Source organism: Carettochelys insculpta, chromosome 32 (genome assembly GCF_033958435.1).
Source record: "Carettochelys insculpta isolate YL-2023 chromosome 32, ASM3395843v1, whole genome shotgun sequence".
Lineage (NCBI taxonomy): Eukaryota > Metazoa > Chordata > Testudines > Carettochelyidae > Carettochelys > Carettochelys insculpta.
In genome coordinates this window covers 10,308,990-10,323,778 of record NC_134168.1, presented here as the reverse complement: position 1 = coordinate 10,323,778, position 14,789 = coordinate 10,308,990, and the positions used below count along the sequence as shown (strand labels likewise).

At 51.8% G+C, this 14,789-nt stretch overlaps 1 protein-coding gene across 1 annotated transcript; it reads left to right on the top strand.

The window, feature by feature from the left end:
- Positions 1-2,968: 2,968 nt before the first annotated feature.
- On the top strand, positions 2,969-3,916 carry LOC142005024 (olfactory receptor OR9H1-like). Its single transcript, XM_074982702.1, has one exon. It carries the CDS (start codon positions 2,969-2,971, stop codon positions 3,914-3,916), a length of 948 nt encoding a protein of 315 aa, XP_074838803.1.
- Positions 3,917-14,789: the final 10,873 nt, after the last annotated feature.

Below are 14,789 nucleotides of genomic sequence, written 5' to 3'. Positions count from 1 at the left end.
GGGTGTAAATCTCCAACCTCCTGGACTTTGCTAAAGATGTCGTAATCTAACCATATTGATTGCAAAGCTTAGTGTGTCTAGGGGAAATGCCTAGTTCTGATTTGCCCTGGAGAGCCTGGGCGGAGACATGGAAGGGAGGGGAAAGCAAAGACAATAGACTTTAAACAGCCTTGTTAGGGATGAATCATTGTCCTATGCTACTACACCTCCGTCTCCAATAGCCACCAAAGCAGAATAAAGAGCCCACCTCCTTCACTGGCAGCCCACCACCAAAGGGAAGACAGAACCCAGAGACATCAGTGACATCTAAGAATTGCTGCAGCCCAAAGATAGTCACTCAGGAGATGTTCCAGCTACAGAAAGAAGCAGCAGAGCTGAGACCACCACTGCTCATGGCAAACAACGTTCAGGAACACTGTAAGAGTCCAGAAGTGATAGAGACCTTCTCACATGCCAAACTTTACTTTCATTTACTTCTTAATTCATAGCTGGGGGTTTCAATGCTGGAGCAATGCGCCACTGGGCGTGGTGGCATCTCTGGCCATTTTTTAAACTCAGGATCAGATTTTTTTTTCAGATAGATCTGCTCTAGGAAGTATTTAGGGGCAGTCGTTTGATGTGCATTCTACAGGGGACCAGGCTAGATGGTCACAGTGTTCGTGTCTGCCCCTGGACTCTGTGACTCCATGAAATTAAATAACTCTCAGCTGTAACAACACCATAGAGATTCACAGATGTCAAGGCCAGAAACAGCCACTTTGATCTTCTAAACCTGACCTCTTCTGGGTCAGCCAGAGATTTTCTCCCCATTAAACCTGTCCTGAGCCCAATAACTTGTGTTTTAGTAAAGCGTCCTTCAGAAAAGCACTTTGCCTCTCCTGAAAGATAGGGGAAAATGGAGAAACCATCATTTACCATGGCTCTTGGTGCCTATGGTTAAGTGGTCTCCCTGTTAAACGCATGTGTATCATTTCTATTGGAATTTGTCCATTTCTCTGCAAAACGCTGCCTCTTGTTATGACTTTTTCTTCAAAATTAAAGATGTCTTCAAAGTCCCAAGCAGCCTTTCTCTGCTTATGCACTTATCCTCTGCATTATTCACTTTTTGAGAAGATGGGTGGATTGTGTTCTTCATGCCTGTCACACACAGACATTTTTTCCATCCCTCATATAAGCTTTGTGGCTTCTCTTTACCTTATCTCCATCTTTTCGGCATGAATTGAGGGCTACAGATACTGGCAGTAGCAGTCTGGGGTTTGCTGTAGCAGCTCCTCACCTGAAATGGTTTCTGTTCTACGGCGGGTTTACAGAAGAACATAAGAACACCCAGACTGAGTCAGAACAAAGGTCCATCTAGCCCAGCCACCTGTTTTCTGACAGAGGCCAAGGCCAGATGCCCCAGTGGGAGGGAACAGAACAGCTAATCCCTATCGCCCATTTCCAGTCTCTGACAAACAGCAGCCAGTGACCCCATTCCTACCCACCCTGGCTAATAGCCATTGATGGGCCGAACCGCCGTGAATTTATCTAGCTCTTTTTGGAACCCCGTTCAAGTCCTGGGGTGCAATACAATTTCTCCCAGACCCACTGACTATGTGGCCACGAGCTCTCAGTGTGAGGCTGCCAACAAAAAACGTAAGTCTTCAGCCATCCAAAATTTGCAGAAATCATCCCATCATTTCTAACCATCTCTCGAGTAACCGGAATACTTCCATCTCCTTCACTGTGTCACAGCGAAACCTTGAATCACGCTGCTTTCACATCACTGCATCATGGCCAATAGTTTAAATACCCTCTTTCGTGTCTGGGCACCAGATCCTGATGTTCAAGATCTCTCCAGTGCTGTGTGTGGAGGTAATTAACCACCTTGCTCAGACCTGGCCATTCAATGCACCCTCCTATTCACTGTGCTCGGACCAGCATGTTCGTGGATAGGTCTTTAAGGAGGTTGGGGTGGGACATGGGGCCAGAATGGAGGAAAGATGCCATTGAAGGTGCAAATAGGGATTTCCCTCTCCCAAGGACTCTGCATGACTCAGAAAAGTCTGAAAATCGGTAACTCAGACGGCTCAGTGGGATTTGGATGCCCATAGAAGTTGAATGTGAGGCAGCCACAGAAAGACAGAATGAACCGAATCTCCCTGAGGGTAGTCCAGGCATTCAGTGACCAAATCCCAGCCCCCTTTCATCTGATCAAAAGTCATATCTGTGTTCGCAGTCTGCGAACACCCTTCATGTTTTATGCGCAAAACAGTTGAAATGTCATCAATGGGCCTGAGAATAAGGTGCTACAGGATCTGAGTAAAGGTGTGAGAATCCGGGATGAAGTGTGAGTTTGGAACGACTGTCAAAAGATCTTTTTGCTCACAGAACAAACACTCTTCAGAGCGTTCCTCTAGAGCCCCTGCTCCAGGCTTGTTCAAGCAAACCTCCGTAAAGCGTCAGTCTCCTGACTGCTAAGCTAAAGTCTGGTTTGCCATCACAGTCATCTCTTGCAGCTTGGACTAGCACAGAACTGCAGGGAATGAAGAGTCGGCTGGCTCATTCTGAAAATTCCCCCCAAGGTCCTTTTCTTTGCCTCCCTGTGCTACCATCTAAACCTTTCCAAAAGCATTCACAAGCTGATATTTTGAAACCCCGAAAGCTTAATCTTCAGGCAGGGACTCTGAGAGAGAAATGTTACAGCTGTAGCTTTCACAAAACCCTGCAGGTTAAGTGACTGAACCCTTTTGAAATTCACTGGGAATCCCTGGGACTGATTCAGAAATCCCAAACCCAGAGATTTACATCAGATCACACAGAGGGTTTGTAAAAAGCACTAAAATGACCATCAATTTACATACTTCTCAACCCGACTTTCCCTCATGAGCCCTCTGTCTGATTTCTGGTAAGATCTGAAATGTACCTTGTGTGTTTGGTTCTTCTTTAACCTGTATCTTGCCTCCTTTCCCCCAAGGAAACCTCAGTAATGGAGACAGCGAGAGAGGACAACTGCACAGCACTGAGGGAATTCATCCTGCTGGGGTTTGGAAGTGGTCCAGGGCCCCAGGTGGGCCCTTTTGTGGTGTTCCTGGGGATTTACGTGATTACTGTGCTGGGAAACGCTGGCATGATCCTCCTCATTAGAGCCAACGCTCGTCTTCACACTCCAATGTACTTCTTCCTCATGAACCTCTCAGTTACAGATCTCTGCTTCACCACCACCATCGCCCCCAGAGCCATGGCGAGCTTCTTAGCAGGGAGCAATGCCATCTCCTACAACGAATGTGCTGCCCAGTTCTTCCTCTTCTCTGTCTTCCTCACGGCCGAAGGGTTCCTGCTGGCAGCCATGGCGTATGACCGATACACCGCCATCTGCAACCCGCTCTTGTACCCGGTCACCATGTCCAAGTGGGTTTGCGTCCAGCTGGTGGCAGGCTCCTATTTCAGTGGCTGTGTGAACTCCATGGTACAAACTGGCTTCACCTTTACCCTGCACTATTGTGGGTCGAATGAGATTGATCATTTTTTCTGTGACGGGCCACCCCTGATTAGCCTGGCCACCAGTGACACGTACCTCAATAATCTGGTGATGTTTACCTTGTGTGGCCTCATCATCGCCAGCACCTCCTTAATAGTACTCATTTCCTATGCTTATATCATATCCACCATCCTCAGGATTCACTCTGCCGAACGCAGACACAAAGCTTTCTCCACCTGCACCTCCCATATGATAGCAGTGAGCATATTTTATGGGTCCACTGCTTTCATGTACGCGCAGCCCACTTGGTTAACGTCTCTGTACCCCAGGAAAGCAGTGTCTGTGTTTTACACCTTCATCATCCCCATGGTGAATCCCCTTATCTACAGTGTAAGGAACAAAGAGGTGAAAGAAGCTTGGGGCAGAACTATGGGGAGGAAACCTCTGAAAAGATGAACCATGCTCATGACCCAACCCATCCAGTCAAGGCCTTTGTCAACTTCTGAAATTTGAACAAAGCCCAAGAAGGAGAAACTCAAATTTCTGACAAAAAATATTTCATTGTTTTTCTTCCCTTAGAAATTGTGTAAGTTTGCATAAATGTCTTATAATCTCCTTTCAGTATCAGAAACATTCTATTGATATTTGTGATGAGAGCAGAACTATTTCTACTTGACCCCTGGATTTGCTCATCACCTTAAACCTGAGCTAGGTGTACAGATGATAGGCAGACGTTTGCAATTCACAAAACTATCTCTGTGGCACAGAGTTGGTCTTGTGAAGTGTGAAAGTCCGTAACTTGCTAGTGTTTTGGTAGATGCTTCACTTTTTGAGAGAAGCTTTCATGGAGATTCTGAAGAGGTAGTGGTCTATGTAAGTACATGTTTAAACTGGGGATCTAGTGGATGTTTTTATGCTCTTATTTAATGGCCATGTTTTGATTTATTTATCTAGCTGTTTTCAGCATGCCCCGTTTTGTGTGTTTACTAGCCTGAGTTGTTAGAAAGGATGATGATAGGTGTCCTCCAAGTCAAGTTCATTTTCTCTTTATTTGCTTTCATCCTAAATAAACATCTTAAGTATTGCTTCTTGTTAATTGTCCCTTGTTTCAGTTTTTTCTATCTTCCAAATGCATGAAATGCTTAAAATATAGATGTATACCCAGGACGATGTGTATGTGACTTTCCATTGTCTGTTTGGTGCCCCTGAACTCAGTGTCAGTTCTGTGGCTGGTTTCCGTGGGCAGAACAGGACTTAGTGCAAACCGAATGTTGATTCTGACTCTTGTCCTCACATCTGCCAGCTCCACGCCCTGGTCCCTGAGCCAAGAGACCAGAGCTCTCATGGCCAGCTCACACAGCCACTACAGTTAACAGGAGACCATCCATTGACTTGGAAGGATGTGGGTCAGGCCCTCGATGTCTCAGAAAGGGCCAGGCAAAAGCCTGCTGAAGTCCATGACTCAGTGGAGGTCGGAGCATCCAGACCAGCTTGATGTCTGGCTCCACTGAGGCCCTGAAGCCGCAGTGATGTACCCAGGTAGGAATGGGCCCTGTGGAGTGCACTCGAGCTACGGCTGTTCAGCCAGCGTTCCAATGGGTTGAGTTTGATGGATCGCTGGCGACTGACACCAGCTGGGGATTCAGTCTCTTGGCTGAAGTCAATGTGTTGTGCTTATACAAACTCCTGGAATCTTTTACAGGAAGAAGCAACACGTCAGGTTCATTGTCAAAAATGCCAAACAAGTATTGAAATCAGGACGTAGGTGAACACCCCCCACCCAACGCCCCAAAAGCTTCTCCAGATGGCTTCACAGCTCCCAGTCCTGAGTGGTGCTTGAGTCAGTCTAGTGGCCAGCTGGGCTGAACCCGCTCAGAGCCAGGCCTCTGCTGGGCTGTCATGCCCACACTCTGTTTTTTCAGAAAGAACCCAAACCTTCCCCCCTCTTTTATAGGGCTTGAGTCTCCAGTCAGTCGGTGGATTCTGTAGCACGTGCTTATTAGGTGGAGAAGACCCTGCCCCCCCAGTCCTGCTGGACACGCTCCTACTGCAACCCGAGGACAAAGGCCGGAGCAGCTGGTCTGTTGGGGCTGGCCCCTGGGGGAGAAGGTGCTCCTGCCCCAGGCTGAGGAGCTGCTCAAGTTGGAGGGAGCAGCAGCCTGAACGCAAACAGCTCTGCACATCCAGACGGGTGGGAAGTAGCCTGGGGCAGGGAGCCAGGAGGCTGACTTGGTGAGCTCGGCGTGCTGCGGAGGGGTTCGCTGATGAGCTGGCGGCTGGGAACAGGCCCACCACCGAAACGGCCCTGGGCTGGGGGCTGTTGGAAAGGGAGGGCCTGGGCGCCTCTACCTGTTTCCCTGTGATGTCAAGAAATGGAGAGCATGACCTGCTATCATTGCCTAGCTGCCTGGGCCTGACCACGGTACTGACTAGGCCACAGGGGCTGACCGTGGGGTGTAAGCCCTCAGAAGAGGTGTGGGGCTGGAGGCTCCGCCACAATTCCATACTCATTTACCCTGGTTTGCAGTTACAGAATCATAGCAACATAGAACACTACAACTGGAAGAGACCTCAAGCCAGTCTCCTGCCCTCTTGGCAGGACCAGACACCATCTCGGTCATCCCCGATAGGTGTCTGTCTAACGTGCTCTTAAATGTCTCCAGCGATGGGGATTCCACACCCTCCCTAGGTAACTTATTCCAGTGTTTAACCACCCAGGCAGGTGGGAAGTTTTTCCTAATGTCCAACCTAAACATCCCTTGCGGCAGTTTAAGCCCATTGATTCTTGTTCTATCCTCAGAGGCTGAGGAGAACAATTTTTCTCCCTCCTCCACGTAACCCTCTTTGAGGTACTTGAAAACCGATCTCACGTCCCCTCTCAATCTTCTCTTTTTCTGAACTAAACAAGCCCAGTTCTTTCACTCTTCCCTCATAGCTCGTGTTCTTTAGAGCTTTAATCATTCTTGTTGCTCTTCTCCGGACCTTTTCCAATTTCTCCACATCTGTCTTGGAATGCAGTGCTCAGGACTGGACACAACACTCCAGCTGAGGCAAGAATGGAAAAATGACTCCCTGTGTCTTGCTCTCACCACTCCTGTTAATGTATCCCAGAACCACGTTTGATTTTTTGGCAACTGTTGACTCATATTTAGCTTGTTGTCCACTATGACCCCCTAAGTCCCTTTCTGCAGTACTCCTTCCAAGGGAGTCACTTCCCATTCTGTATGTATGAAGCTGATTGTTTCTTCTTAAGTAGAGTACTTTGCATTTGTCCTCATTAAACTTCATCCTGTTTACCTCAGACCATTTCTCCAGTTTGTCCAGATCATTCCGAATTCTGACCTTGTCCTTCAAAGCAGTTGCAACCCCTCCCAGCTCGGTATCATCTTCAAATATAATAACCGTACTCTCTATGCCAATATCTAAATCATTGATGAAGGTATTGAAAAGAAATGGTCTCAAAACAGATCCCTGAGGAACCTCGCTTTTTCTGCCCTTCCAGTGCGACTGCGAACCATTAATAACTACTCTAAGATAACGGTTATCCAGCCAGTCATGCACCCACCTTATAGTGGCCTCATCTCAGTTGCAGTTGCCTAGCTTATTGATATGAAGATCACGCGAGACCATGTCAAACGCCTTACTGAAGTCTGGAGATACCACATCCACCGCCTCTCCCTTATCCACAAGACTTGTTATCCCATCAAAAAAAGTTATCCTACTAGTCTGGCATGATTTGTTCTTTACAAATCCATCCTGGCTGTTCCCTAACACTTTATTTACATCCAGATGTTCGCAGATGAATTCCTTAACTACTTGCTCCATTATCTTTCCCAGCACTGAAGTTAAACTGATTGGTGTGTAGTTTCCTGGTTTGCTCTGTTTTCCCTTCTTATAGATGGGCGCCATGTTTGCCCTTTTCCAGTCTTCTGGAATCTCTCCCAACTTCCAGGACTTCTCAAAGATGATAGCTAGAGGCTCCAAATCCTCCTCTATCAGCTCCCTAATAATCCCAGGACTCATTTCATCAGGCCCTGGTGACTTGAAGTCATCTAATTTTTCTAAGCAAATTTTAGCTTGTTCTTTATGTATTTGACCCTCTAAACCTACCCCCTTCCCACCAGCATGTATTATGTTAGGCATTTCTGCATCAGCCTTCTTGGTGAAGACCTAAACAAAGATGTCATTAAGCACCGCTACCATTTCCAAGTTTCCTGGTATTGTTTCTCCCTCCTCACTGAGTAGTGGGCCTACCCTGTCCTTGGTCTTCCTCTCGCTTCCAATATATTTATAGAATGACTCCTTGTCACCCTGTATATCTCTAGCTAATCTGAGTTCGTTCTGTGCCTTGACCTTTGTAATCTTGCCCCTGCATACATGCATTGTTTGCTTATATACGTCTTTTGTAATTTCTCCTACTTTCCACTTTTTATACAACTCCTTTTTGATTTTGAGATCAAGCAAGCTCTGCTCGCTAAGCCGAGGCGGTCTTTTCCCATACTTTCCATCTGTCCTATGCAGCAGTATAGCTTTAGGCTCTTAATAATGTCTCTTTGAAAAAATGCCAACTCTCTTTCACGCATTGTGGGTAGGGGCTGTGGGGAGGACTGAGTGGGACCAGCAGAGCTCTGTGGGTGTGGGGGGGGCAGAGGTACAAGTGCATTGTGGGTAGGGGCTGTGGGTCAGGAATCAGTGAAACCAGCAGAGCTCTGTGGGTGTGGGGGGCCAGAGACACAAGTGCATTGTGGGTAGGGGCTGTGGGATTGACTGAGTGGGACCAGCAGAGCTCTGTGGGAGTGGGGGGGGGGCAGAGGTACAAGTGCATTGTGGGTAGGGGCTGTGGGATTGACTGAGTGGGACCAGCAGAGCTCTGTGGGAGTGGGGGGGGGGGCAGAGGTACAAGTGCATTGTGGGTAGGGGCTGTGGGTCAGGAATCAGTGAGACCAGCAGAGCTCTGTGGGTGTTGGGGGGGGCAGAGACACAAGTGCATTGTGGGTAGGGGCTGTGGGATTGACTGAGTGGGACCAGCAGAGCTCTGTGGGAGTGGGGGGGGCAGAGGTACAAGTGCATTGTGGGTAGGGGCTGTGGGCCAGGACTCAGTGGGACCAGCAGAGCTCTGTGGGTGTGGGGGGGGGCAGAGACACAAGTACATTGTGGGTAGGGGCTGTGGGTCAGGAATCAGTGGGACCAGCAGAGCTCTGTGGGTGTTGGGGGGACAGAGATACAAGTGCATTGTGGGTAGGGGCTGTGGGGAGGCCTGTGGGGCCACAGGCAGGACAGCAAAGCTGACACAGCCCCTTGCCCTGGCTGATCCCCGTTGCTGCAGCTGGCACACCCGGCAGGGCCGTTCACGCACAGCACTGGGCCGCACTGCCTGGACTGGGCCGTGGGACTCCAGGGGTGTTCACATGCCGGTGTCACACCCCCTCCGCCCCTCGACCCTGGCTGTGACGCCGGTGGAATTTCCGAAGGGCGGGGTCACCTCCCACCAGTGCTGCCGGAACTGGCCTGACCCCTTCGCTCCACACGTCGGGAGCTGCTCGCTGTGGGAACGAGCCCTCCCCCCAACGGCCTGACTGCAATCAGTGCCTCGCACTTCCCTGTGTGATCAGCCCTGCTGGGCCTGCTGCCCGCCACCGGCCTCTCCCTGCAGTGCTCCCAGGCTAACGGCCTCCCGCGGGACCCATTACAACAGCCAGGAACTCTGTTCTGCCACCACCGCCACCGGCCCTTCGTTCCTTGGGAGCTTTTTCAGCTCTCCAGGCAGAGCCCTGAGCATGGCTTTGCTCTGAGCGCTGAGTGAGGTGGGAGAAGTTACAACACCGGGTGTCTTGCCGCTAATCGCTGGAGAGTCCCGTGTGCGGCCTGGCTAACTGGAGAGGTTGCTTTCCAGTGTGTTGCTAACGGGTGATTTTAATGAGCACCTACCAAAGCAAGGCCCTTTCTTGAATTGTTTTTATCCTAAGCAATGAAATGAACCTAACGATACGCCAGGGGGAATCTGGGATGAGACCCTAGAAACAGCTGCATCCCTAGGGCCCAGCACTTCACAAAGCATGGCCAGACCGTTCACTGCTGTGTGTCGGGTCACAACACAGCTCTGGAGACAGCCCATCCCCTGCCACTGAATCCTCAGCTGAGTGTCACAGCCCCCCAGCAGGCCCCTTGTCAGCTCCAGTTCCCACCAGCCTGGCCTGTGAGCTGGCAGCACAGAGTCAGAAGGAACAGACTTCCCTTACGTACAGTCCTGATGTGTTTTTACGTGGAAGTTAACACCCACAACTGTGAAATGGACCACCCAGCAGCCCCTGTCCATGTAAATAAGAGTGGCCATCGGGGGCGGGGGGTCAGATCAATGTTCCATCCAGCTCAATGTTCTGTCTTCCGACCAGGGCTGGTGCCTGCTAGGTCAGAGGGAAGGAACAGAACAGCGCCAGTCCCAGCTTTGGCAGTCTGAGTCTGAGGCACTCCCAGAGCCTGGGGTTGTGTCTCTGACCCCCTGGCTAATAAATTAACGTCTCAGAGCTCCAGTACCACTTTTCTGTAGCGGAAGGGATGCTGTGTTAACTAGTTTAAAAGGACAGAGGGAGGGAGTGAGGAGAAGAAAAATGGTCTACAGTTTCAGGCTTTCTCCCCATTAGTAGATGTGTCTCGTGAAGAAATGAGAAAATCATATGTCCGCCAGTGAGTCCATCCTCCTGGGATTTGGGAATGTCCCAGAATATTTCTCCTCCAGGTGTTTCTACGGATCTATGCCATGACCATTGCCAGGAACACCCTCATCCTGGCACAAGTGATGGCTGATCACCAACTTCACATCCCCATGTACTTCTTCCTGGGGAACTTGACCTGCCTAGAGACCTGCTACAGCTCTACCTTCCTGCCCAGGCTGCTGGGCGGTCTCCTGACTGGGGACAGAACCACTTCTGTTGGGGACTCTCCAGTGCAGTTCTGTTTCTTTGGTTCTCTAGTAGGTGCAGCCAATTGTCTCTTGGCTGCGATGTCCTATGATTGGCAACTAGTCATAGAATCATAGAATCTAAGAGACCTCAGGAGGTCATCAAGTCCAGCCCCCTGCCCAGAGTATGACCAACCCCAACTAAATCACCCCAGCCAGGACTTTGCCAAGCTGGGACTTAGAAACCTCTAGGGATGGAGATTCCACCACCTCTGTAGGTAACATATTCCAGGGCTTCACCACCCTCCTGGGGAAATAGTTTTTCCTAATATCCAACCTACACCTCCCCCTCTGTAACTTCAGACCATTTCTCCTTGTTCTACCATCTGCACCACTGAAAACAGCCTCTCTCCACCCTCTCTAGAGCCCCCCTTCAGGAAAGTTGAAGGCTGCTATCAAATCCTCCCTCATTCTTCTCTTCTGTGAACTAAATAAGCTCAAGTGCCTCAGCCGCTCCTGGTAGGTCATGTGCTCCAGCCCCTTAATCATTTTGGTCACCCTCCACTGGATCTGCTCTAATGCCTCCACATCCTTTCTGTATTGGACTAGACATAGCCTCACCAGAGCCAAACAGAGGGGAATTATAACTTCTCTAGATGTGCTGGAAATGCTCCTCTTCATGCACCCCAATATTCCATTAGCCTTCTTGGCTACAAGGACACCAGCCTAACCAGCCTCTCATCCACTGCAATCCCCAGGTCCTTTTCTGCTGCACTGATACTTAGCCAGTCAGTCCCCAGCCTGTAACAGTACTCTGCACTTGTCCTTGTTGAACCTCATCAGATTTCTTTTGGCCCAATTCTCCAATTTGTCTAGGTCACTCTGGACCCTGTCCCTACCCTCTAATGTATCTACCTGTACCCCTACCTTCATGTCATCCACAAATTTTCTGAGAAGGCAGCCCATCCCCTCCTCCATAAGGATGTTACATATCTCACAGAGCTGGAAGGGACCTTGGGAGTCACTGAGTCCAGTCCCCCACCCTTTTGGTAGGGCCAAGCACCATCACTTTTTTTTTTTTTTTTTTTTTTAAATCTACTTGCCCCAGATCCCTGGGTAGCCTCCTTAAGGACTGAACTCACAACCATGGGTTTAATAGACCAATGCTCAAATCACTGAGCTATCCCTATCCCTATCCCTATTTATTCCAGCCCTAGAATGGATCCTTGAGGCACTCCACTTGAAACCAACTGCCAACCAGACATAGAGCCATTGACTACTACCTGTTGGGCCCAAACATCTAGCCAGCTTTCTATCTGTCTTACACTCCTTGGATCCATTCTGTACTTCTTTAACTTATGGGCAAGTATGTTGTGGGAGACTGCATCGAAAGCTTTGCAAAGGTCAGGCTATATTACATCAGTTGACTTCCCCATGTCCACAGAGCCAGTTAACTCATCACAGAAGCTATTCCGATTGGTCAGGCACAACTTGCCCTTGGTGAACCCACGCTGACTACTCTTCATCACTTTCCCCTTTCCAATAGCTTCAGAATAGTACACCTCTGCATTGTGCAGCCATTGTGAAAGGCAAGTTTTGCCTTCAGCTAGCAAGTGTGTGATGGACCTGGCTTTTGTAGCTTGTACCTTACATTTCTGTCTGGTTTCCTTATTGAGTTTCTATGCCCCCCAATGTAACTCACCATTTTTTGTGACTTCACCTCAATGACTAAGGTTTCTTGTAATGATACCAACCTGATCCTGCTGCTGAGGGGATCACACTCTGCTCCTCAGATTTTCCCCATTTCTATCACCACCATCCTGAGAATTACTTCCACCACCGGGGGGAAGAAGGTCTTTTCCATCTGCTCCTCTCAGCTCACTGTGGTGACAATTTTCTATGGGATGCCCCATCACTGTCTACGTCCCCCCGGATGATACTGCTCTGCGAGACCTGAACAAAGTGTTCTCTGCCTTCTACACTGTCCTAATGCCCCTGGTGAACCCCTCATCTACAGCCTGAGATACCAGGAGGTCAGGGAGGGCCTGAGGAGAGTTATCCAAGCAGTTGCAAAGCTTTAGATGGGTTCCCTGATGTGGGAACCAGTCTGTGCAGAGAGACTGGCACCCCTTGAAGTCTGGAGGGGAGGTCACACTTCCTGGCTCCAGCATCTCTGTGGGGGGTGGGAGGCCAGGATTCCTGACTCTGGGATGAACTCGAGGCGGGGGCATAGCTGGCCATCTTTCCTGCCCCCTTTCTGAGGTATGGGGGCAGCCACTTTCCCCAGCCTCACAGTGAGCCCCAGGGGATGCAGGGGCAGGGACCATGCTTTGGTGCCCTGTCACTGGCACGAGCAGGGAGAAATACTCCTGGGGGTGATGGGGGGGCAGGCCAGGGTTCCTGCACCAGAATCAGGAGAAGGGAAAATAGTCCAGGGGGAGGGGTTTAGGATAGGGCAGGGGTGGAGCACTGTGGCCAAGGGGGGGAGGGGCTCAGTGTAAGGCAGGGGTGGAGCATTGTGGCCAAGGGGGGGAGGGGCTCAGTGTAAGGCAGGGGTGGAGCACTGTGGCCAAGGGGGGGAGGGGCTCAGTGTAAGGCAGGGGTGGAGCACTGTGGACAAGGGGGGAGGGGAGTTAGTGTAAGGCAGGGGTGGAGCACTGTGGACAAGGGGGGGAGGGGCTCAGTGTAAGGCGGGGTGGAGCACTGTGGACAAGGGGGGGTGGGGCTCAGTGTAAGGCAGGGGTGGAGCACTGCGGACAAGGGGGGAGGGGAGTTAGTGTAAGGCAGGGGTGGAGCACTGCGGACAAGGGGGGAGGGGCTCAGTGTAAGGCAGGGGTGGAGCACTGTGGACAAGGCGGGAGGGGCTCAGTGTAAGGCAGGGGTGGAGCACTGCAGACAAGGGGGGAGGGGAGTTAGTGTAAGTCAGGGGTGGAGCACTGCGGCCAAGGGGGGAGGGGCTCAGTGTAAGGCAGGGGTGGAGCACTGCAGAAAAGGGAGGAGGGGAGTCAGTGTAAGGCAGGGGTGGAGCACTGCGGACAAGGGGGGAGGGGAATTAGTGTAAGGCAGGGGTGGAGCACTGCGGACAAGGGGGGAGGGGCTCAGTGTAAGGCAGGGGTGGAGCACTGTGGCCAAGGCGGGAGGGGCTCAGTGTAAGGCAGGGGTGGAGCACTGCAGAAAAGGGGGGAGGGACTCAGTGTAAGGCAGGGGTGGAGCACTGCGGCCAAGGGGGGAGGGGCTCAGTGTAAGGCAGGGGTGGAGCACTGTGGACAAGGGGGGAGGGGCTCAGTGTAAGGCAGGGGTGGAGCACTGCAGAAAAGGGGGGAGGGACTCAGTGTAAGGCAGGGGTGGAGCACTGCGGCCAAGGGGGGAGGGGCTCAGTGTAAGGCAGGGGTGGAGCACTGTGGCCGAGGGGGGAGGGGCTCAGTGTAAGGCAGGGGTGGAGCACTGTGGCCGAGGGGGGAGGGGCTCAGTGTAAGGCAGGGGTGGAGCACTGCGGCCAAGGGGGGAGGGGCTCAGTGTAAGGCAGGGGTGGAGCACTGTGGACAAGGGGGGAGGGGCTCAGTGTAAGGCAGGGGTGGAGCACTGTGGCCAAGGGGGGAGGGGCTCAGTGTAAGGCAGGGGTGGAGCACTGTGGACAAGGGGGGGAGGGGCTCAGTGTAAGGCAGGGGTGGAGCACTGCAGAAAAGGGGGGAGGGGCTCAGTGTAAGGCAGGGGTGGAGCACTGCGGACAAGTGGGGAGGGGAATCAGTGTAAGGCAGGGGTGGAGCACTGTGGCCAAGGGGGGAGGGGCTCAGTGTAAGGCAGGGGTGGAGCACTGTGGACAAGGGGGGAGGGGCTCAGTGTAAGGCAGGGGTGGAGCACTGCAGAAAAGGGGGGAGGGACTCAGTGTAAGGCAGGGGTGGAGCACTGCGGCCAAGGGGGGAGGGGCTCAGTGTAAGGCAGGGGTGGAGCACTGTGGCCGAGGGGGGAGGGGCTCAGTGTAAGGCAGGGGTGGAGCACTGCGGCCAAGGGGGGAGGGGCTCAGTGTAAGGCAGGGGTGGAGCACTGTGGACAAGGGGGGAGGGGCTCAGTGTAAGGCAGGGGTGGAGCACTGTGGCCAAGGGGGGAGGGGCTCAGTGTAAGGGGAGGTGGAGCACTGCAGACAAGGGGGGAGGGGTGTTTGTGTCGGGTGGGGGCGGAGCACTGTGGACAAGTGGGGAGGGGCTCAGTGTAAGGGGAGGTGGAGCACTGCAGACAAGGGGGGAGGGGCTCAGTGTAAGGCAGGGGTGGAGCACTGCAGAAAAGGGGGGAGGGACTCAGTGTAAGGCAGGGGTGGAGCACTGTGGACAAGGGGGGGAGGGGCTTAGTGTAAGGCAGGGGTGGAGCACTGCGGACAAGGGGGGAGGGGAATTAGTGTAAGGCAGGGGTGGAGCACTGTGGCCAAGGGGGGAG

What these genes read in the sequence shown, in the direction of transcription:
- LOC142005024 (XM_074982702.1), top strand. Translation starts at nt 2,969, where the DNA reads ATGGAGACAGCGAGAGAGGACAACTGCACAGCACTGAGGGAATTCATC.